Source organism: Phaenicophaeus curvirostris, chromosome 1, assembly GCF_032191515.1.
Source record: "Phaenicophaeus curvirostris isolate KB17595 chromosome 1, BPBGC_Pcur_1.0, whole genome shotgun sequence".
In the NCBI taxonomy this organism is placed as follows: domain Eukaryota; kingdom Metazoa; phylum Chordata; class Aves; order Cuculiformes; family Cuculidae; genus Phaenicophaeus; species Phaenicophaeus curvirostris.
In genome coordinates, this window is record NC_091392.1 from 156,561,772 (window position 1) to 156,578,013 (window position 16,242).

Below are 16,242 nucleotides of genomic sequence, written 5' to 3' on the forward strand. Positions count from 1 at the left end.
CAGTTTGGAACTGGCTCCTCCTAGGTTCATTTGAGGGATGCTAGGTCCTGAACTAGGAAAAAAGAGTGAATGATTGGTACCTATTTACTCTTTGTAACTCATGACTCACAGTCTGTGTTTAGAATGGTTGAGGATGCTAAGGGTCATCAATGTGCAACAGAAACAACAGCTTGGTGGAGATGGAGGGCGAGATACTGATGTCCATGAAGACCTTTAAGATCATCGAGTCCAACCGTAAACCTGACACTGCCAAGTTCACTGCTAAACCATGACCCTAAGTGCCGCATCTACATGTGTTTTAAATACCTCCAGGATATTTAATTCTACCATATCCTTTCAGAGATGAAGGAATCGGACCTACACACAGCACCGAGGCTGCAACTTGCACAGTGATTTTTCAGGATGATTTGTGGTATTTGTCAGAGGGATCTGAACAGGCTGGATTGATGGGCTGAGACCAACGAGATGAGGTACAACAAGGACAAGTACTGGATCCTGGACTTGGAACACAAGAATTCCATTCAGTGTTAGAGGCTTGTGGAAGAGTTGCCGGAAAGCTGCCTGGCAGAGAAGGACCTGGGGGTGTTGGTCAACAGGCAGCTGAACACAGGCCAGCAGTGTGCCCAGGTGGCCAAAAAAGCCAATAGCATCTTGGCTTGTATCAGAAACAGTGTGGCCAACAGGACCAGAGAAGTGATTCTGCCCCTGTACTCAGCACTGGTGAGGCCACTCCTCAAATTCTGTGTTCAGTTCTGCACCTCTTGTTACAAGAAAGACATTGAGGTGCTAGAGTGTGTCCAGAGAAAAGCAACAAAGCTGGTGAAGGAAGGAGCTGGAGGACAAGTCTTATGAGAGTCATATGAGGGAACTGGAGTTGTTTAGCCTGGGCAAAAGGAGGCTGAAAGGAGACCTTATCGCTGTCTACAACTACCTGAAAGGAGCTTGTACAGAGGTGGGTGTTGGTCTCTTCATCCAAGTGACAGGTGATAGGACAAGAGGCAATGGCCTCAAGCTGTGCCAGCAGAGGTTCAGATTAGGAATTAGGAAAAACTTCTTCACTGAAAAGTTTATTGGGCACTGGAACAGGCTGTCCAGGGAGGTGGTTGAGTCACCATATTTGGAGGTGTTTAAAAGATGGGTAGATGAGGTGCTCAGGGATATGGTTTAGTAGTGGGTAGGTACAGTTGGACTCGATGAACTCAAAGGTCTTTTACAACCAAACAATTCTATGATTTGATTTTTTTGCTGGCTGCTACTAACCACTGGGCTGACATTTTGCTAGAACTACATACCACAACCTTAAGGTCTCGCCGTTCAGTAATAACACAGCTCAGAACCCATCATTTTGTAGATGAAGGTAGAAATACATTTTCCCTATATACATTTACTCCTCTTCATCTGTTAAATTAGTTTTACCATGCCATTGCCTATACATCTTTGTATAGCCTTCAACTTGTGCATCCCCTACATCTTTACATCACAACATTCACTCTGAATTTTTTCTCTGATCAACTACAACAAGCAATCATTGCACACTTATGAAGGAAGTTATCTTCTGTATCCTTCCACCTCAAAGAAGTAGAAGGGACCAAGAGCTGGAATCATAACAGTTTTAATCCCAATTCCTTTCAACAGTGGTTCTCCTAAGAAAAAACACACAGGGACAGATCTTCTGATCTTTGAATCAAGACAACAGCATAATACCTGAACTGACAGTGGATATCAGTCATAGCAGACAAACTGCAACCAGCCACACTTGACGTTTCTATCCTCCCTGACACCCCAGAAAAACACAGAAGCTTTGAAAGCTTCTTGCTGTGTAACACTGCAGGCTGTAGCTTCAAGGCATTTTAGGCAGTCGCCTTGTATTTAGGACAGTCTCAGCCAAGACAAGTGACTTCAAAATAAACCCCTAAGGCACAAAAAAAATCTACACTGCACTGTTATGAATATTCCATCTCACAAAAAAACCAAAACAATGCTTCAGGGACAGGAGCAATATGTTATAGATGCACCTCTCAAAAGCGAGGCACAGAATGAGCAAGTAGGATACCTAGCAGATGTCCACACGAGGCCCCAGCTTGTTATTCTGTCTCTGCTTGCACTCCTAAGTGAAGCTCTACCCATGCTATTCATTTGGTCATCTGGTTACTTTTGACAACGGAAAAAAACCAAGAAGATGAATGGTCCCAGGAGGAGAACAACAGAAGAACTGAAGAAACGAGAGTCTGAAGCTGTGTTGAGGAAAAGAAACTCTGCATGTTTTACAGAAAACCTGTATTTCCCCTGTTAATTCCCTTTAAATTTAAAATGTAGTGCTTCTCTTCAATTTAATGGTTGGTTGTATGTCCAAAGGTCCTCAAACTCCACTAAGATGTTCTGAATATTGGGTGATATATTAAGACAACGTTCTTGCAAGTTATGTTAATAACCACAAACCCCTGCTTTAGAACATGCTACAGGGTAAACTGCAATACCAAGACCAACATCTAAGTGAATCATTAGAAGTATGTTGTCTCTGATGCCAAGAATTTGCTCCTTAGTGAACCGCAAAGACCCCCCCAGCCTTTGAGAATATTCCATCCCTATTTCAACAGCAAATTATCTGATTGTGTGTACTTAAACAGAAATGAAAAATGTGAGATTTGAAATTATCAAGATTTAAAAAAACCCCAAGGTACAACCATAAGACTGAATATCATCCCAAATAAAGCCTTGCATATAATTACAAACAGATAATTACTGCTTTTAAATCATTGTGTCTTAAGTTATTTTATTCATACAGCCTTAGTTAAGATTGCTTTCTGCTTTGGCTCTCTGGTCAATCAAATTCTAAGTACTTAAAGACCAACATGCAAGGTCTAGATTGCTTTGCTTCTTCTCAATCGCTCTTCCTTGACTACTTTACACCGCTGTTAGACAGTTCCTCACTGTGAAGAATGAATTTTATTCTGTTTATAAAGTCACATATAAAAACACAGTCATATATAAGAAGTGTTTCATCACGACAAAATATCATAATCACAGAATCATTTGGGTTGGAAGGAACCTTAAAGATCATCTAGTTCCAACCCCCCTGCCATAGGCAGGGACACCTCCCACTAGACCAGGCTCCTCAAGGTCCATCCAACCTGGCCTTAAACTCCTCCAGGAATGGGGCATCAACAGCTTCTCTGAGAAACGTTGTTCCAGTGCCTCACCACTCTCATCTAGAAGAAATTCTACAAATGTCTAACCTAAATCTTCCCCCTTCCAATCTAAAGCCATTCTCCCTCGTTATATCACTACATGCCCTTCTCTAAAGTCCCTCCCCAGCTTTCACGTACGCGCCTTCAGGTACTGGAAGGTTGCTATAAGGTCTGCCCAGAGCCTTCTCTCCTCCAGGCTGAACAACTCCAACCCTTTCAGCCTGTCCTCATAGAATAGGTGCTCCAGTCTTCTGACCATCTTCACGGCCCTCCTCTGGACCCGTTTCAACAGTTCCATATCCTTCTTATGTTGGGGATTCAAGAACTGGACACAGCGCTCCAGGTCGGGTCTCATGAGAGAGGAGTAGAAGGGGAGAATCACCTCCCTTGACCTGCTGGCCACACTTCTTTTGATGCAGCCCAGGATATGGTTGACCTTCTGTGCTGTGAGTGTACATTACTGGATCATGTCAAGCTTCTCATCAACCAGCAATAATATTAAATACAGCTTATATTTTGCTACAGCAAGACGATTCTATCAGCATCAGTAACAGGTCATACTTATGAACTGGCAAGTGCTAATAGAAGTATTGTCTTATGTATTCATTTGAAGTATGTCTAAAACAAAAGTAAGGAGAAAGCATGTGTTCAAAACTGAGAGGGGGGAGGTGGAGATGTGCTGTAACGCCGAAACACCATTGCTGCCAGTCATGCAAGTTGTAGCTACATTTTTGTTCCATCCCAGTTACAAAATGAGTGAACACCATCCAAAGTACCAACTCTTTTGAAAGGTTCGTATTATTTAGTACATATTACCTTAGCAATCCTGATCATATTAGCCTCTTGTTCAGCCTCTAACTGGGACTTGGTGAGCTGCAACTGCTCCTTCAGTTTATCAATTTCATTCTGCAATTTGTCTGTCATTGCTTTCCTCTTCTGTTCTGTTTGAAGTAAACAAAGATTTTTTTTTTAACTTCTTTGTAATTTCTGCAAATGTGATACTCACTGCAAATGTGTTTCTGTACCATTTCAATAGCATCCTGAGCAAGTGAGACTCTCAGTCTACCTTCCCTTTCACTACCATGATTCTCCGAAGATGCCTCTAAATACATACATTCTCTGGACTTCTAAGGTTATCCTCAACGACTGAAAAATATCAATATTACTGACATGTGAAATTGTTTATGAAATATTGTCAAGAAAAAAGTATCATATAATCTAACTTCAAAGTAATCTGAGCAACACAAGCTCAAAAAGGCCATAGGAAGAACAAAATGAAACTCAGTTATTCATTTCTGTCAGGTTTAATTTATTCTAAATAACTTCTGTACACAGTCCATTTGCAATATAACTAATTATTTATTTGCAATGAATCAGAGGGAATGTCATTGCAATAAGATATGTTAAAATATGCAAAAATTACAACGCTGTTTAATCTTTAAAGATTTTATCAGTTTACCAAGGATTTACTAGCCCATCAGCTGGGAATCTCAGCAGAAAATAACTGCACGGAGTATTTTCCTCATATAGCCATTTCAGACTAATTCTTTATATAATAATTAGTTCAACTGTTCTGCAGCATCTTCCACTATCATTTTTATCAAGAGTAAACTGTGCAAGAGTTTCTTTCTTCTTCCAATATATTTACACTTCCTTGTATGCTTAATCAGACCCCTCTCACTGTTTCCGAGTTCAGGCCTTCCCAGATTCTTTCCACTCCTTCCCCTTTCGAATGTTCTTTTTTCCTAATGAATTTCTAATCACGGTCATTTTTCATTATCAGTTAGTCCTTAATAAATCATAAGCGTGCAACTTAACAGGAAGGAGAGAATTTGGACATGATCAAGACAAACTTTGTAAGTGATGTTCTTCAAACTGAACATTTTTCAGTTTAGAGAGACAAAAGTATCTAAGTCAGTGGTACAGCAATCAAAATTATCATAGCAACATGAAGTTAGATCATTGACAATTTCTTTTTCTCATTGTATTTTACAGCCAGCTTAGTTTAGGAGAGCCTGATCCTATTCGAACTGATCTCAGTGACTTGGTTATTTTTGTACTGATAACTCACTTGTATTCATAAAATGTATTTGCCTTAGTGCAACTTGTTCCGTTTACCAACAGCTTCATAATACACATGCCTAAACAGAAAATATGCTCTGAAGTCTGCTGCTGACTAAGTATTCAGTGGGAATGCTAGCAAACAATCCTTTGTTAATATTTTTCCACAGACTGAAACATATGTTGCCCGGTAGATTTTGTCATTCAGCGCTGCTTGCATTCACACAAATGGTATCTGCCATCTAAAACTGGAACATGAAAATCATTCTTCCCAGTCACACAAAATCGTGGACTGCACATCTTCACTATATTTAAACTTTTCCAAACTGTTTAACTCTATTTTCTTATAACATGGAAGTACATACCAATCTGAGATTCTTCCAGATGACGCCTTTGCATGTGACTTTGTAAAAAAGTATAGTTCATAAAGGCCTTTTCACAAAACTGACACTACAAAAACAGATAAAAACATTTTAGTTATTACCAGTAACACCTGTCAGGTAAGCACAGTGGTTAAGGTTTTTAATATGTTATTACATTTTGCCCAGATGTCAGAAGTGGGTAACTTTAATAAATTCTATTACACAAGAATAATGACTAAAAATTCTCACAGTGCCTGGTTTCTGTAAAGTTATTTGTGTTATCTAATGTCTCACAGTGACGGTCATAGGTGAGAATCCTATTGCGCTAGGCACTGTACATACTCTGAAAAAAGAAGACTGACCAAGCGAGTTCAAATTCAGCTATAAACCAAAGATCAGAGATGAACACAGGTAGGGGTAGAGAAGTATAATAAAAAGGAAGGCAACACTTTTCAGAACAATACACACAGACTCCAGCTAATGAGCAGCTCAGTCCTGTATCACAACAAAGGAGAGCAACATGCAGTTGGAACAAATCATAAAGATGGGTTTGAGTATATATGAGTGAATTATAAGATGACAATACCAGGAGGACCATGGATACGTCAAAAGGTCAGACATCTCAACCACAATAAGGTACACAATTTTGCAAGAAAACATACATATATTACTATGTTACCTACCATCCTTCTAAATTGTAAAGCTGTTTCAATTACTGTTCCTTTAATTCACTTATATTTTAAAATATGAGTTAAAATTCAAATTAAAAGTGAAATTTGGATCTTATCCAAGATTTTTTGTGTTCACCTTTGAAGTTAATGCCACTAATGTCAAGAATATTAGAAACAGATGGGTATCACAAGGACGGAAGCTCTATCTACAGACTTTGCAACATGGTAGGTAAGACTGAATCAAACTCCCCAATTGCTTTCAGTAGGGTTGTTCGTTAAACTCTCTCTCATATTTTTTTTTCTCAAAATAAATACATTTTAACAAACTACAAAAAATCATTTGAGTTCTTTTTCCTCATCAGTGTGAGAGTATGACGGTAAGAGACTGACTTGACAGACTGAAGATCTTGTCACCATAACAATCAAATTCCCAGAATTCATCTAATATTTATAGTACTGCCTCTGATAGTGAAGTATCCTGGTAAATATAAATATTTTTCAGCAAACACTAAAGTCATAAACTAATAAGACAAAATTTGTTGGACACATGAAGAGAAGTACTAATGAAAAAAAAAAAGTAAAGAGATATATTAAAGAGATACAGTAAGGTAGCAAAGCACTGCTGCCAGCCAAGAGGGAGCTTACAGTGTAACAGATTGCACATGATTTATGGAATGAAATTGTCTGTGAAATAATGTTATCCATCCAAGCACAAACTTCATGTCAGTTTGACTTGCTGGTAGAGAAAGAAAGCTTTTACTGCAGGAGACAGGATTAACACAGGGAATATTAAGGATTTGAATTATGTAACGCTACTCTTGCAACTACTTTTCACACTGTTAGACACAATGTGTACTTTATGCCTATACTGTGCATGAGAACAGAAGATCTTTGAACAAACTATCAAAAAACTGAAAAATTACTATGAATTTAAATTTCTGTTACTCAGATGAAGGTACTGACCAACAAGTCTCAAACTGATGACTTGGAGGTACCAGTACCATTTTATAGTATTGTACCTGCCCATGGTAGATGGGTTGGAACTGGGTGAATTTTAAGTCTCCTTCCAACTCAAACCATCCTATGATAGTAGTATTTCATGGTTGAACTTACACTGATGGTAGATTAAAGGCATTGAATCTGAATTCCAAAGCATGGTTACACTAGACATAAAGCGTGCCTGCACCAAAAAAGCAAGCAACTATTTATAAGCTTGCTTGCAATGCAGCCAAGACTTTGAGGGAATGAAATCTGAACTACCCTCTCCAGAACAGCAGCAAAACCCCTATTATCTGGTATTGCAGATCAGCCAAGATCATGGGACAGATAAGCAACATAGAATTATTGTTTGCTGATAACACTGCTGCCTTGCCATTTGCAGACCCCAGGAGGAGTTTAATTTATCCCTGGCAACCACACTCAGAATCCTGAAAACACTGTAGAAACCACACGAATTGTTCAGCGTCGCTCCCTGGACTTACTTTTCCCACATGAACCTAAACAACTTCTAGAGAAAAGAATTTCCCAGCAGAGAGGAAAAAAAGGGGGAAGGCAGACATTTATTTTATACGAAATTAAATTAAAAATGGGAAATAGCTTCCCATCTCCACTTCATTGTAAATGCCACTGAACAGAAGTTTAGTCATGAGCCAACTTCACTACCATGTTCTTCAGCTTCCACTGAGACAGTTGTATTCTACAAATATATCAAGAAAACTTGGCAATATTTAGCTAGCAATCACACCATGAGAATTATTTAAGTTTACACATAAAATGATACAGGCAACCAGTTTTCTCTTGCAACACAAGACAGACAAACTGCTCTGAGAGTTGCAAAAAGTCTTCTCAAAATGACACCACATCAGCAGCTTGTCCTTAAGACTAACACCCCAATGCACTGAGACAAGGTTCCCATGAAGCCTACCATACTTATACCTCTGTTTTTGGGACACAAGATATTTTTCTCCTTACAGAAACACTTGAGTCAACTCAGACGACGTCTTGAAAAATTAAGCTTTGTCAGCTTGCTGAAATTAGTACCATACTGGGGGATAAGATTGCATATAATATAGCAAAACTTGTGTTGTAAAATACAAGTACATACTATAAGAAGACTGTACTGCAACTGTTCCATGATTAAGAAGTTCAACAAGCAACACTGATATTATCCCAAGAATATGGGGAAAAAAAAAAAAGAGAAAATTATAGCATATAGACACAAAGACCTAGCATGAAATCACGTCAAGTCCTGTGTCCAGCATACTTTCTAGATTTCATACTACATTGGAAGCTGCAATCTGTATTCCTGAAACCGGCTGAAAAATACTGGAGCCGAAAAAGCTTTAAATCAAACCACCACACTCAGAACACAAAAACCTCTCCGCAAAAAAACCAGAATGCCAAGACACACAGATTCAGAACAGTAATGTACTAAGGCTCTTAGGGAAAAGCTTTAAGGAACAGATTGTTGTTAAGTTAGGAATGAGCTACCTCACTGGGACTCTTTATCATCACGCCTGAGTAATTTCTGAGTCACACGCACACAAGTAGAAACTTGTGCCTGGAGAATGTTACTGTAGGAAAGTGACGACTTGCAGACAGGCAGGTTACTGCATAGCAGTAACTGAGGTGCTTGCCCTGTGTGCTTTCTGAACATGTAGCTAACAGGCAAGGAGAGAGAGTAACAGAAAGCAGTAACACATTTATCACAGGTTTTACGTGTGCATTTATCTGACATTTCAGACGCATCAAAAGTGAATCCAAAAGTAAAGAGCACTTTAGTAAAAAGAGGACTTGTCAAAGATGATGTAGCACTCCCCAAACATCTGTGACACCAGCCAAATATCTATTAAACACAGATGGGAAGGGAACCACCTGCAAGCAATGCACTCCCTTTTTGCAGGGTCTACAGTCCCTGCAACTCCAGCCTCTCACCCTGCAAGCAATTTTAACCCAGCAGAGCACAGCTGCCACCTGTTCCAGAAGCCTCAGAGCTGGCAAGGTGTTGGTGAACCAGGCCTCCAAAACCTCTCCTCTCACCTGGTGGTAGCTGGCTCGAGCTTCCAGCATTGTCTGCTGGGTGCAGATCATCTTCTTCCTCCGTCGGCACTCCTCCTTGAGGGCCTTGATCTCTTGCAAGCAGCGGGCCACCTCCTTTTCCAGCTGCTCGCGCTGAGCCTGAGCTGCCTGCAGAGCCTCCTCCAGGCTGCCAAGCTGGGTGCTGAGGTATTCCTGTGATACAAAAAGTAGTCGCAATTACAAAAAGTGGAATATTTTGATTTAAGCTAAAGCAGCGTTAAGTTTTCATCCATGTAACTGTATTTTTTGAAAGTTAGGCAGAATGTTTCTCTGATAGTATGTTTGGGTTTTTTATAGTATGCTTTTTTCAAATAGTATTTTTCCATACACTGTTACACTCTTTGTTCTTTTGGAAATTATAATGTCTTGTGTTCAGTATGAACTGTGCTGAACAGATGTGTCATCTTCTATTATCTCTGTTTGCAGTCTTTCCCTATCTCAAATGCAAGGTTAGACAGAGAGCTGGAGCCCAATCCAAACTAGAAAGAGATCTGACTGTTGTGAAGTTCATAGTAATTACTGGGAAATAATAGAATATGCATAAGATTTCTTGGAAAATTTATACACATGCATGTAAGTGGGGAAATATATTCTGTAACCAGCTCACATCTTGCTGCACATGATTGACAGAGATCACTCCCTCATGTTGCCCAGGCCTGATAAGGGATACTTGCTCTCTAAAACTCCAAATCAAGTCTTAGAGTTTATTTGCCATCATTTTTGTTATCAGTTCCAGTACCCGATAACTCTTTCAGTGAAGAAATTTTTCCTGATACCTTATCTGAACCTCCCCTGGCACAACTTGAGGCCATTTCCTCTCATCCTTCTGGGGTGTGGTGGTCGTTGTTATCCTTCATTATTTGAGGTCAGTGTCTCTGGACTACTCAAAATAAGAAATTGGGCAGTAAGTGACAGTCTGAGAGAGTCAGGGTTGTTCAGCCTGGGGAAGAGAAGGCTGCAGGGAGACCTTATAGCGACCTTCCAGTACTTAAAGGGAGGGCTACAGGAGAGCTGGAGAGAGGCTCTTTATCAGGGAGTGCAGGGATATGACAGGGGTAATGGTTTTAAGATGAAAGAGGGGAGATTTAGATAAGATATTAAGAAGAATTTTTTTTTTCCTGTGAGGGTGGTGAGGCACCGGCATGGGTTGCCCAGAGAAAGCATGGATGCCACATCCCTGGAGGTGTTCAAGGTCAGGCTGGATGCCTTGAGCAAACTGATGTAGTGGGAGCTGTCCCTCCCCATGATAGGGAGGTTGGAACTGGATGACGTTTAACATCCCTTCCAACCCAAACCATTCCATGATTCTATGATTCACAAGTAAATCGCTCCTGCTCTTTTTATCACTGTGTCTGACTTAGCCAATAGAATACGCATAAAATAGTGACAGTTCATAATAACACCAAAATTAGTCTTTGGAAAGTAAGAGAATATGCATAAGATTTCTGGAAAAATTTATACATATGTATTTTCTCGCTGCACATGATTAATGGAGACCATAGAATCATAGAATACTTTGGGTGGAAGGGACCTTAAAGATCATCTAGTCCTAACCCTGCTGCCATGGACAGGGACATCTCCCACCAGACCAGGCTGCCCAAGGCCCCATCCATCCTGACCTTGAACACCTCCAGGGATGGGGCAGCCACAGCTTCCCTGGGCAACCTGTGCCAGTGCCTCACCACTCTCACGGTGAAGAATTTCCTCCTTATGTCTAGTCTAAATCTGCCCCTCTACAGTTTATACCTGCCACCCCTCGTCCTATCACTACACGCCTTTGTGAACAGCCAGCTTTCTTGTAGTCCCTTCAGGTACTGGAATCACAGAATCATGGAATCATTAGGTTGGAAAAGACCTCTTAGATCACTGAGTCCAGTGAGCAGAAGGTTGCTATAAGGTCTCTCTGGTGCCTTCTCCTCTCCAGGTTGAACAAGCCCAGTTCTCTCAGCCTGTCTTCGTCCGGGAGGTGCTCCAGCTCTCCTCCGTGCCCATTCCAACAGCTCCATATGCTTCTCATGATGAGGATCCCAGAACTGGGGGACAAGCCTTGGGGAGGGTCTCTCAGCTGGCGTTTGGGAGTCACAGAATCACAGAATCACTAGGTTGGAAAAGACCCACTGGATCATGCCCCTCAGCACCTCATCCACCCGTGCCTTAAACACCTCCAGGGAAGGTGACTCAACCACCTCCCTGGGCAGCTTCTGCCAGTGCCCAGTGACCCTTTCTGTGAAAAATTTTTTTCTGATGTCCAGCCTGAACCTCCCCTGCTGGAGCTTGAGGCCATTCCCTCTTGTCCTGTCCCCTGACACTTGGAAGAAGAGGCCAGCACCCTCCTCTCCACAACCTCTTTTCAGACAGTTGTAGAGAGCAATAAGGTCTCCCCTCAGCCTCCTCTTCTCCAGGCTAAACAACCCCAGCTCTCTCAGCTGTTCCTCATAAGGCCTGTTCTCCAGCCCTTTCACCAGCTTTGTTGCTCTTCTCTGGACTTGCTCCAGAGCCTCAACATCCTTCTTGTGGTGAGGGGCCCAGAACTGAACACAGGATTCAAGGAGCGGTCTCACCAGTGCCGAATACAGAGGGAGAATAACCTCCCTGGACCTGCTGGTCACGCCGTTTCTGATCCAAGCCAAGATGCCATTGGCCTTCTCAGCCACCTGGGCACACTGCTGGCTCATGTTCAGTCGCTGTCAACCAACACCCCCAGGTCCCTCTCCTCCAGGCAGCTTTCTAGACAGACTTCTCCTAGTCTGTAGCACTGCATGGGGTTGTTGTGCCTCAAGTGCAGGACCCGGCCCTCGTCCCTCACACCTCCTCACCTGTGAGTGCAGCAGGTACTCTGTGCAGAGCTGGGCGAGGCGCAGCAGCTTGAGCAGCAGCGGGTCGGCGGGTCCCTGGCAGCGCGGGCAGCGCTCCTGCTCGGCGCTGCAGAAGGTGACGTGCTCCAGGTGCTCCTGCAGGGCCGCCACGTCCCCTTCCCGCGACACCCGACCCACGTCCACCACGCTCAGGCGCCTCCAGTCCGGGGACTCGTGCCGGACGCGGAATTGGAACGCGGGGAAAGGAGAAATCGCCGCGCCGGGAGCGGCTCCCCCCGCCGCCGCCGCCGGGAAGTAGGCGCGCTCGCTGAAAGGCTGCGAGGGAACGGAGAGCGAGACCGGGATCACCCCGTGCCGGCCGCCAGCCCAGCCCCCGGCCCGCCCCGCACCGCCCCGCCCTCACCATGCTCCGTCCTGCCCCTCCCGCGGGATCCTCGGCGTCGCTAGGGAAGGGACGGGGCGGAGGGACGGGGCCCGCGCGGCCCGGGAGGATGCGGCGCTGCCGGGCGGCTCGGGGGAACCCGCCCGCGAGGCTGATCTTGTTTTCCCGGCCTGTGTGTTCCTATTGCTCCTCGCATTGAAGTCTATTCGACAGCCTTATCTGCCAGAGAACACAACAATTACAACGCTTAGACATAAGGATGAATTTCTTCACCACGAGGCACTGGCACAGGTTGCCCAGGGAAGCTGTGGATGCTCCATCCCTGGAGTCGTTCGAGGACAGGTTGGATGAAGCCTTGGGCAGCCTGATCTAGCGGGAGGTGTCCCTGCCCATCCCAGCAGGCTTGGGGCTAGATGATCTTTAAGGTCCCTTCCACCCAAACTGTTCTATGATTCTATGATTCAATTATCCCACCACTTGCTGAGGCCAGAGTGCTGATCCACCATAGCACAGACCATATTCCCTTTTTCTTAGAAAATGTGGCATGAAAGGCCCCGTTTGCTATTCTCTAGTCATAGAATCAGTGTCCTGAGTTGGAAGGGACCCACAAGGACCATCCGTCCAACTCCAGTCCCCACACAGGACAACCGCAACAGACACCATGTGTCTGAGGGCATTGTCCAAATGCTTCTGGAATATTGTTAGGCTTGGTGCTATGACTGCTTCCCTGGGGAGCCCGTTCCAGCGCTCCACCACCCTCTGAGTTAAGAATCTTTTCCTAATATTCAACCTAAACCTCCTCATCTTCCTGCCATTCCCTTGAGTCCTGTCATTGGTTACCAAAGAGAAGAGATCAGCGCCTGCTCCTCCTCCTCCCCTTGTGAGGAAGCTGTAAACTGCTGTGAGGTCTGCCCTCAGTCTCCTCCAGGGTGAACAGACTGAGTTACTTCAGCTGCCCACATCGCCCCCCTCCCCACGGCCGGCTCTGTGCTCGGTCCTAATCATCATGCCCTAATCCCGTCTGCTTTCCTATCCCTTCAGCTACCAAGCCCCTACTCCACCAGAACCAGAGAGGTGCAGACTGGGTGCAGGGAGGGCTAGATGCTGAACCCCAGCAGCTCAGTATCCAACTCTTACCAGCCTCTCCCACTCTGCACACCCACACCTACCCCCCACGCCAAGGGAAAGCGGGAGAAAACGCCTATCTTTTCATTCCCACAGAGAACCACAAGGCCTTCTCTCTTACTTTTTCCACACACATTACACTCTTGTCTTCCCCACTTCTGTAAAAAAGCCAGCCTCTCCCACGCTTCACATCCATACTTGCCACATACACCAAGGGAAAGCTGTAGGAAATGTCTGTCTTTTCATACCAACAAGGACTTCTCTTACTTTATCCACTCAAACAAGTTACACCCTTCTATCTTACCCACTTCAGCCTTTCCTAAGGCTGAAAATCAGCCTTTCCAAGAACACGCCTAGGCCTAGTGCAAGGTTTCATCAATTTACAAAATTAATTTCAACCTACTGAAAGTTTGAACAGAGAAGTTACTAACACAAACACAGGACAGTGAGCCCTCCTGGCCTATTGGTTTCAGCCACCCTGGAAGGCAATATTCCAGAATAATTGGCACACCAACTTCCTTTTCGGACCTTAAACCTTAAGGCTACTGACCACGCTTACTGCAATACCTACAGTTCAGTCCATTTTACATCCAGATTCTCCCATTGCATGCCATGACTTTTTTTTAATTTAGAAGGACACAGTGTGGTGTCTGTAGCATTGCAGACATACAACAATGTGGTGCCATTTTGCCATCTTATTTTCCAAGAACAGGGCCTCCTTAATTGTTGCCTTCAAAGAAATCTATTTAAATTTTTTTACAGGTATCAAATATAGGTCTGCCTGGTTGATCACTGAACTTTGCACTCCTGAAGTAGGAAGAAAATACACTGCTCTTTATCAGGGAGTGCAGTGATAGGATGAGGGGTAATGGTTTTAAGCTGAAAGAGGGAAGATTTCGATTAGGTATTAGGTAGAACTTTTTCCATTGAGGGTGGTGAGGCACTGGAACAGGCTGTCCAGAGAAGCTGCGGATGCTCCAACCCTAGAAGTGTTCAAGACTAGGCTGGATGAGGCTTTGAGTACGCTGTTTTAGTGGAAGGTGTCCCTGGCCGTGGCACGGTGGTTGGAATTGGCTGATGTTTAAGGCCCCTTCTAACCCAACCATTCTATGATCCTATACCGCTCGTCTCCTTTAAAGCTGTTTCTAATACGCTGCAAACTCACTTCCATTAATAGTGTATAAATGTGCTCTTATTTGTAAGCAACTAGATTTTGAAAAATAATGCTCAATTACTGACCATTGTCCAAAATGTCCATGCCTGGAATTGACTAAGCCACCTAGAAAACTTACACTTGGATAACTTTCCTAGTAAAAGGAACAGTTAGGTTGTACATAATGAAATCTGTCTCCCAGAGATCTCAGCCTAACACACGCTCTATCTCTTTGACACGGAAGAAATTTCTTTACCTAGAAACCACATTAATTTTGTAAGCTACCAATTTGCATGTCAAGCAGCAGGAGCCTGAAAAAACACACATGCAACACCTGTGTCTAACTCACAGATGCACAGATTTAATAATAAAAAAGAAAAGTGTTATTTAAAGCCAACAAAGTTAAACCAAACCCGTAGATATGCTTATTCTTCTTGACCAACATATTCAGTCAGGAATATTATAGAATCATTAAGGTGGGAAAAGACCTCTTAGATCATCCAGTCCAGTCATCAGCCAAACACCTCTGTGCCTATTAAACCAAGTCCCCAAATGCCACACCTATGTCTCTTTTGGACACCTCCAGGGATGGTGACTCCACCACTTTGCCAGGCAGTCTGCTTCCACCAGGGGAATTTTAGGCTGGACATTAGGAAAAAATTTTTCACAGAAAGGGTCATTGGGCACTGGAACACGCTGCCCAGGGAGGTGGTCGAGTCACCTTCCCTGGAGGTGTTTAAGGCACGGGTGCACGAGGTGCTGAGGGGCATGGTTTAGTGTTTGATAGGAACGGTTGGACTCGATGATCCGGTGGGTCTCTTCCAACCTGGTGATTCTATGATTCTATGCTTCAACTCTCTTACAGTAAAAAAACTTTATCTAATCACAGAATCATAGAATAGTTTGGGTTGGAAGCAACCTTAAAGATCACCCAGTTCCAACCCCCTTTGCCATGGGCAGGGACACCTCCCACTAGATCAGGCTGCCCAAGGACCCATCCAACCTGGCCTTAAATAATATCCAATCTAAACTTCCCTTGGTGCAACTCGAGCTTGTTTTCATACAAACCCGTATCCATAGAGAGTTTCACGTTGCCCCAACGAAACCTCCTTTAACCGAATGCGACCGGGCAGTAGCACACCCTGAAGCTGAGGAGAGGCTTAGGCTGCCCCAAACGGAGGCGGGAAGAGGACGCAGGGCTTGAGGCAGCCTTTTTCAATCACTTGTTTTTCCTTTCTTCCCACCAGACTGACTCCATCCTCGGAGCTGCGCCCGCGCAGCACTCCGGGCTGCCTCCCCCGCGAGAGCCCCTTCCCCCAGGGCTGCCACGGCCAGGCAGCCGGGTAGGAATCCTGCTCCTCCCCGACACCCCATCCCACCGGGATGGGCTGGGAACCGGCGTTCCA

General features: G+C 43.9%; 1 protein-coding gene across 1 annotated transcript in view; it reads right to left on the reverse strand.

Moving 5' to 3' along the window:
• The window catches only part of DZIP1 (DAZ interacting zinc finger protein 1), a 41,991-nt gene extending 29,256 nt beyond the window's left edge, over positions 1-12,735 (reverse strand). Inside the window, exons 1-5 of the mRNA XM_069878944.1 lie at positions 12,580-12,735; positions 12,177-12,491; positions 9,322-9,513; positions 5,615-5,699; positions 4,005-4,129 (exon numbers count right to left, since the gene is read on the reverse strand). Of these exons, the coding sequence (XP_069735045.1) occupies positions 4,005-4,129; positions 5,615-5,699; positions 9,322-9,513; positions 12,177-12,491; positions 12,580-12,582 (720 nt within the window). The 5' untranslated portion in view covers positions 12,583-12,735. The remainder of the gene's footprint in view (positions 1-4,004; positions 4,130-5,614; positions 5,700-9,321; positions 9,514-12,176; positions 12,492-12,579) is intronic.
• Positions 12,736-16,242: the final 3,507 nt, after the last annotated feature.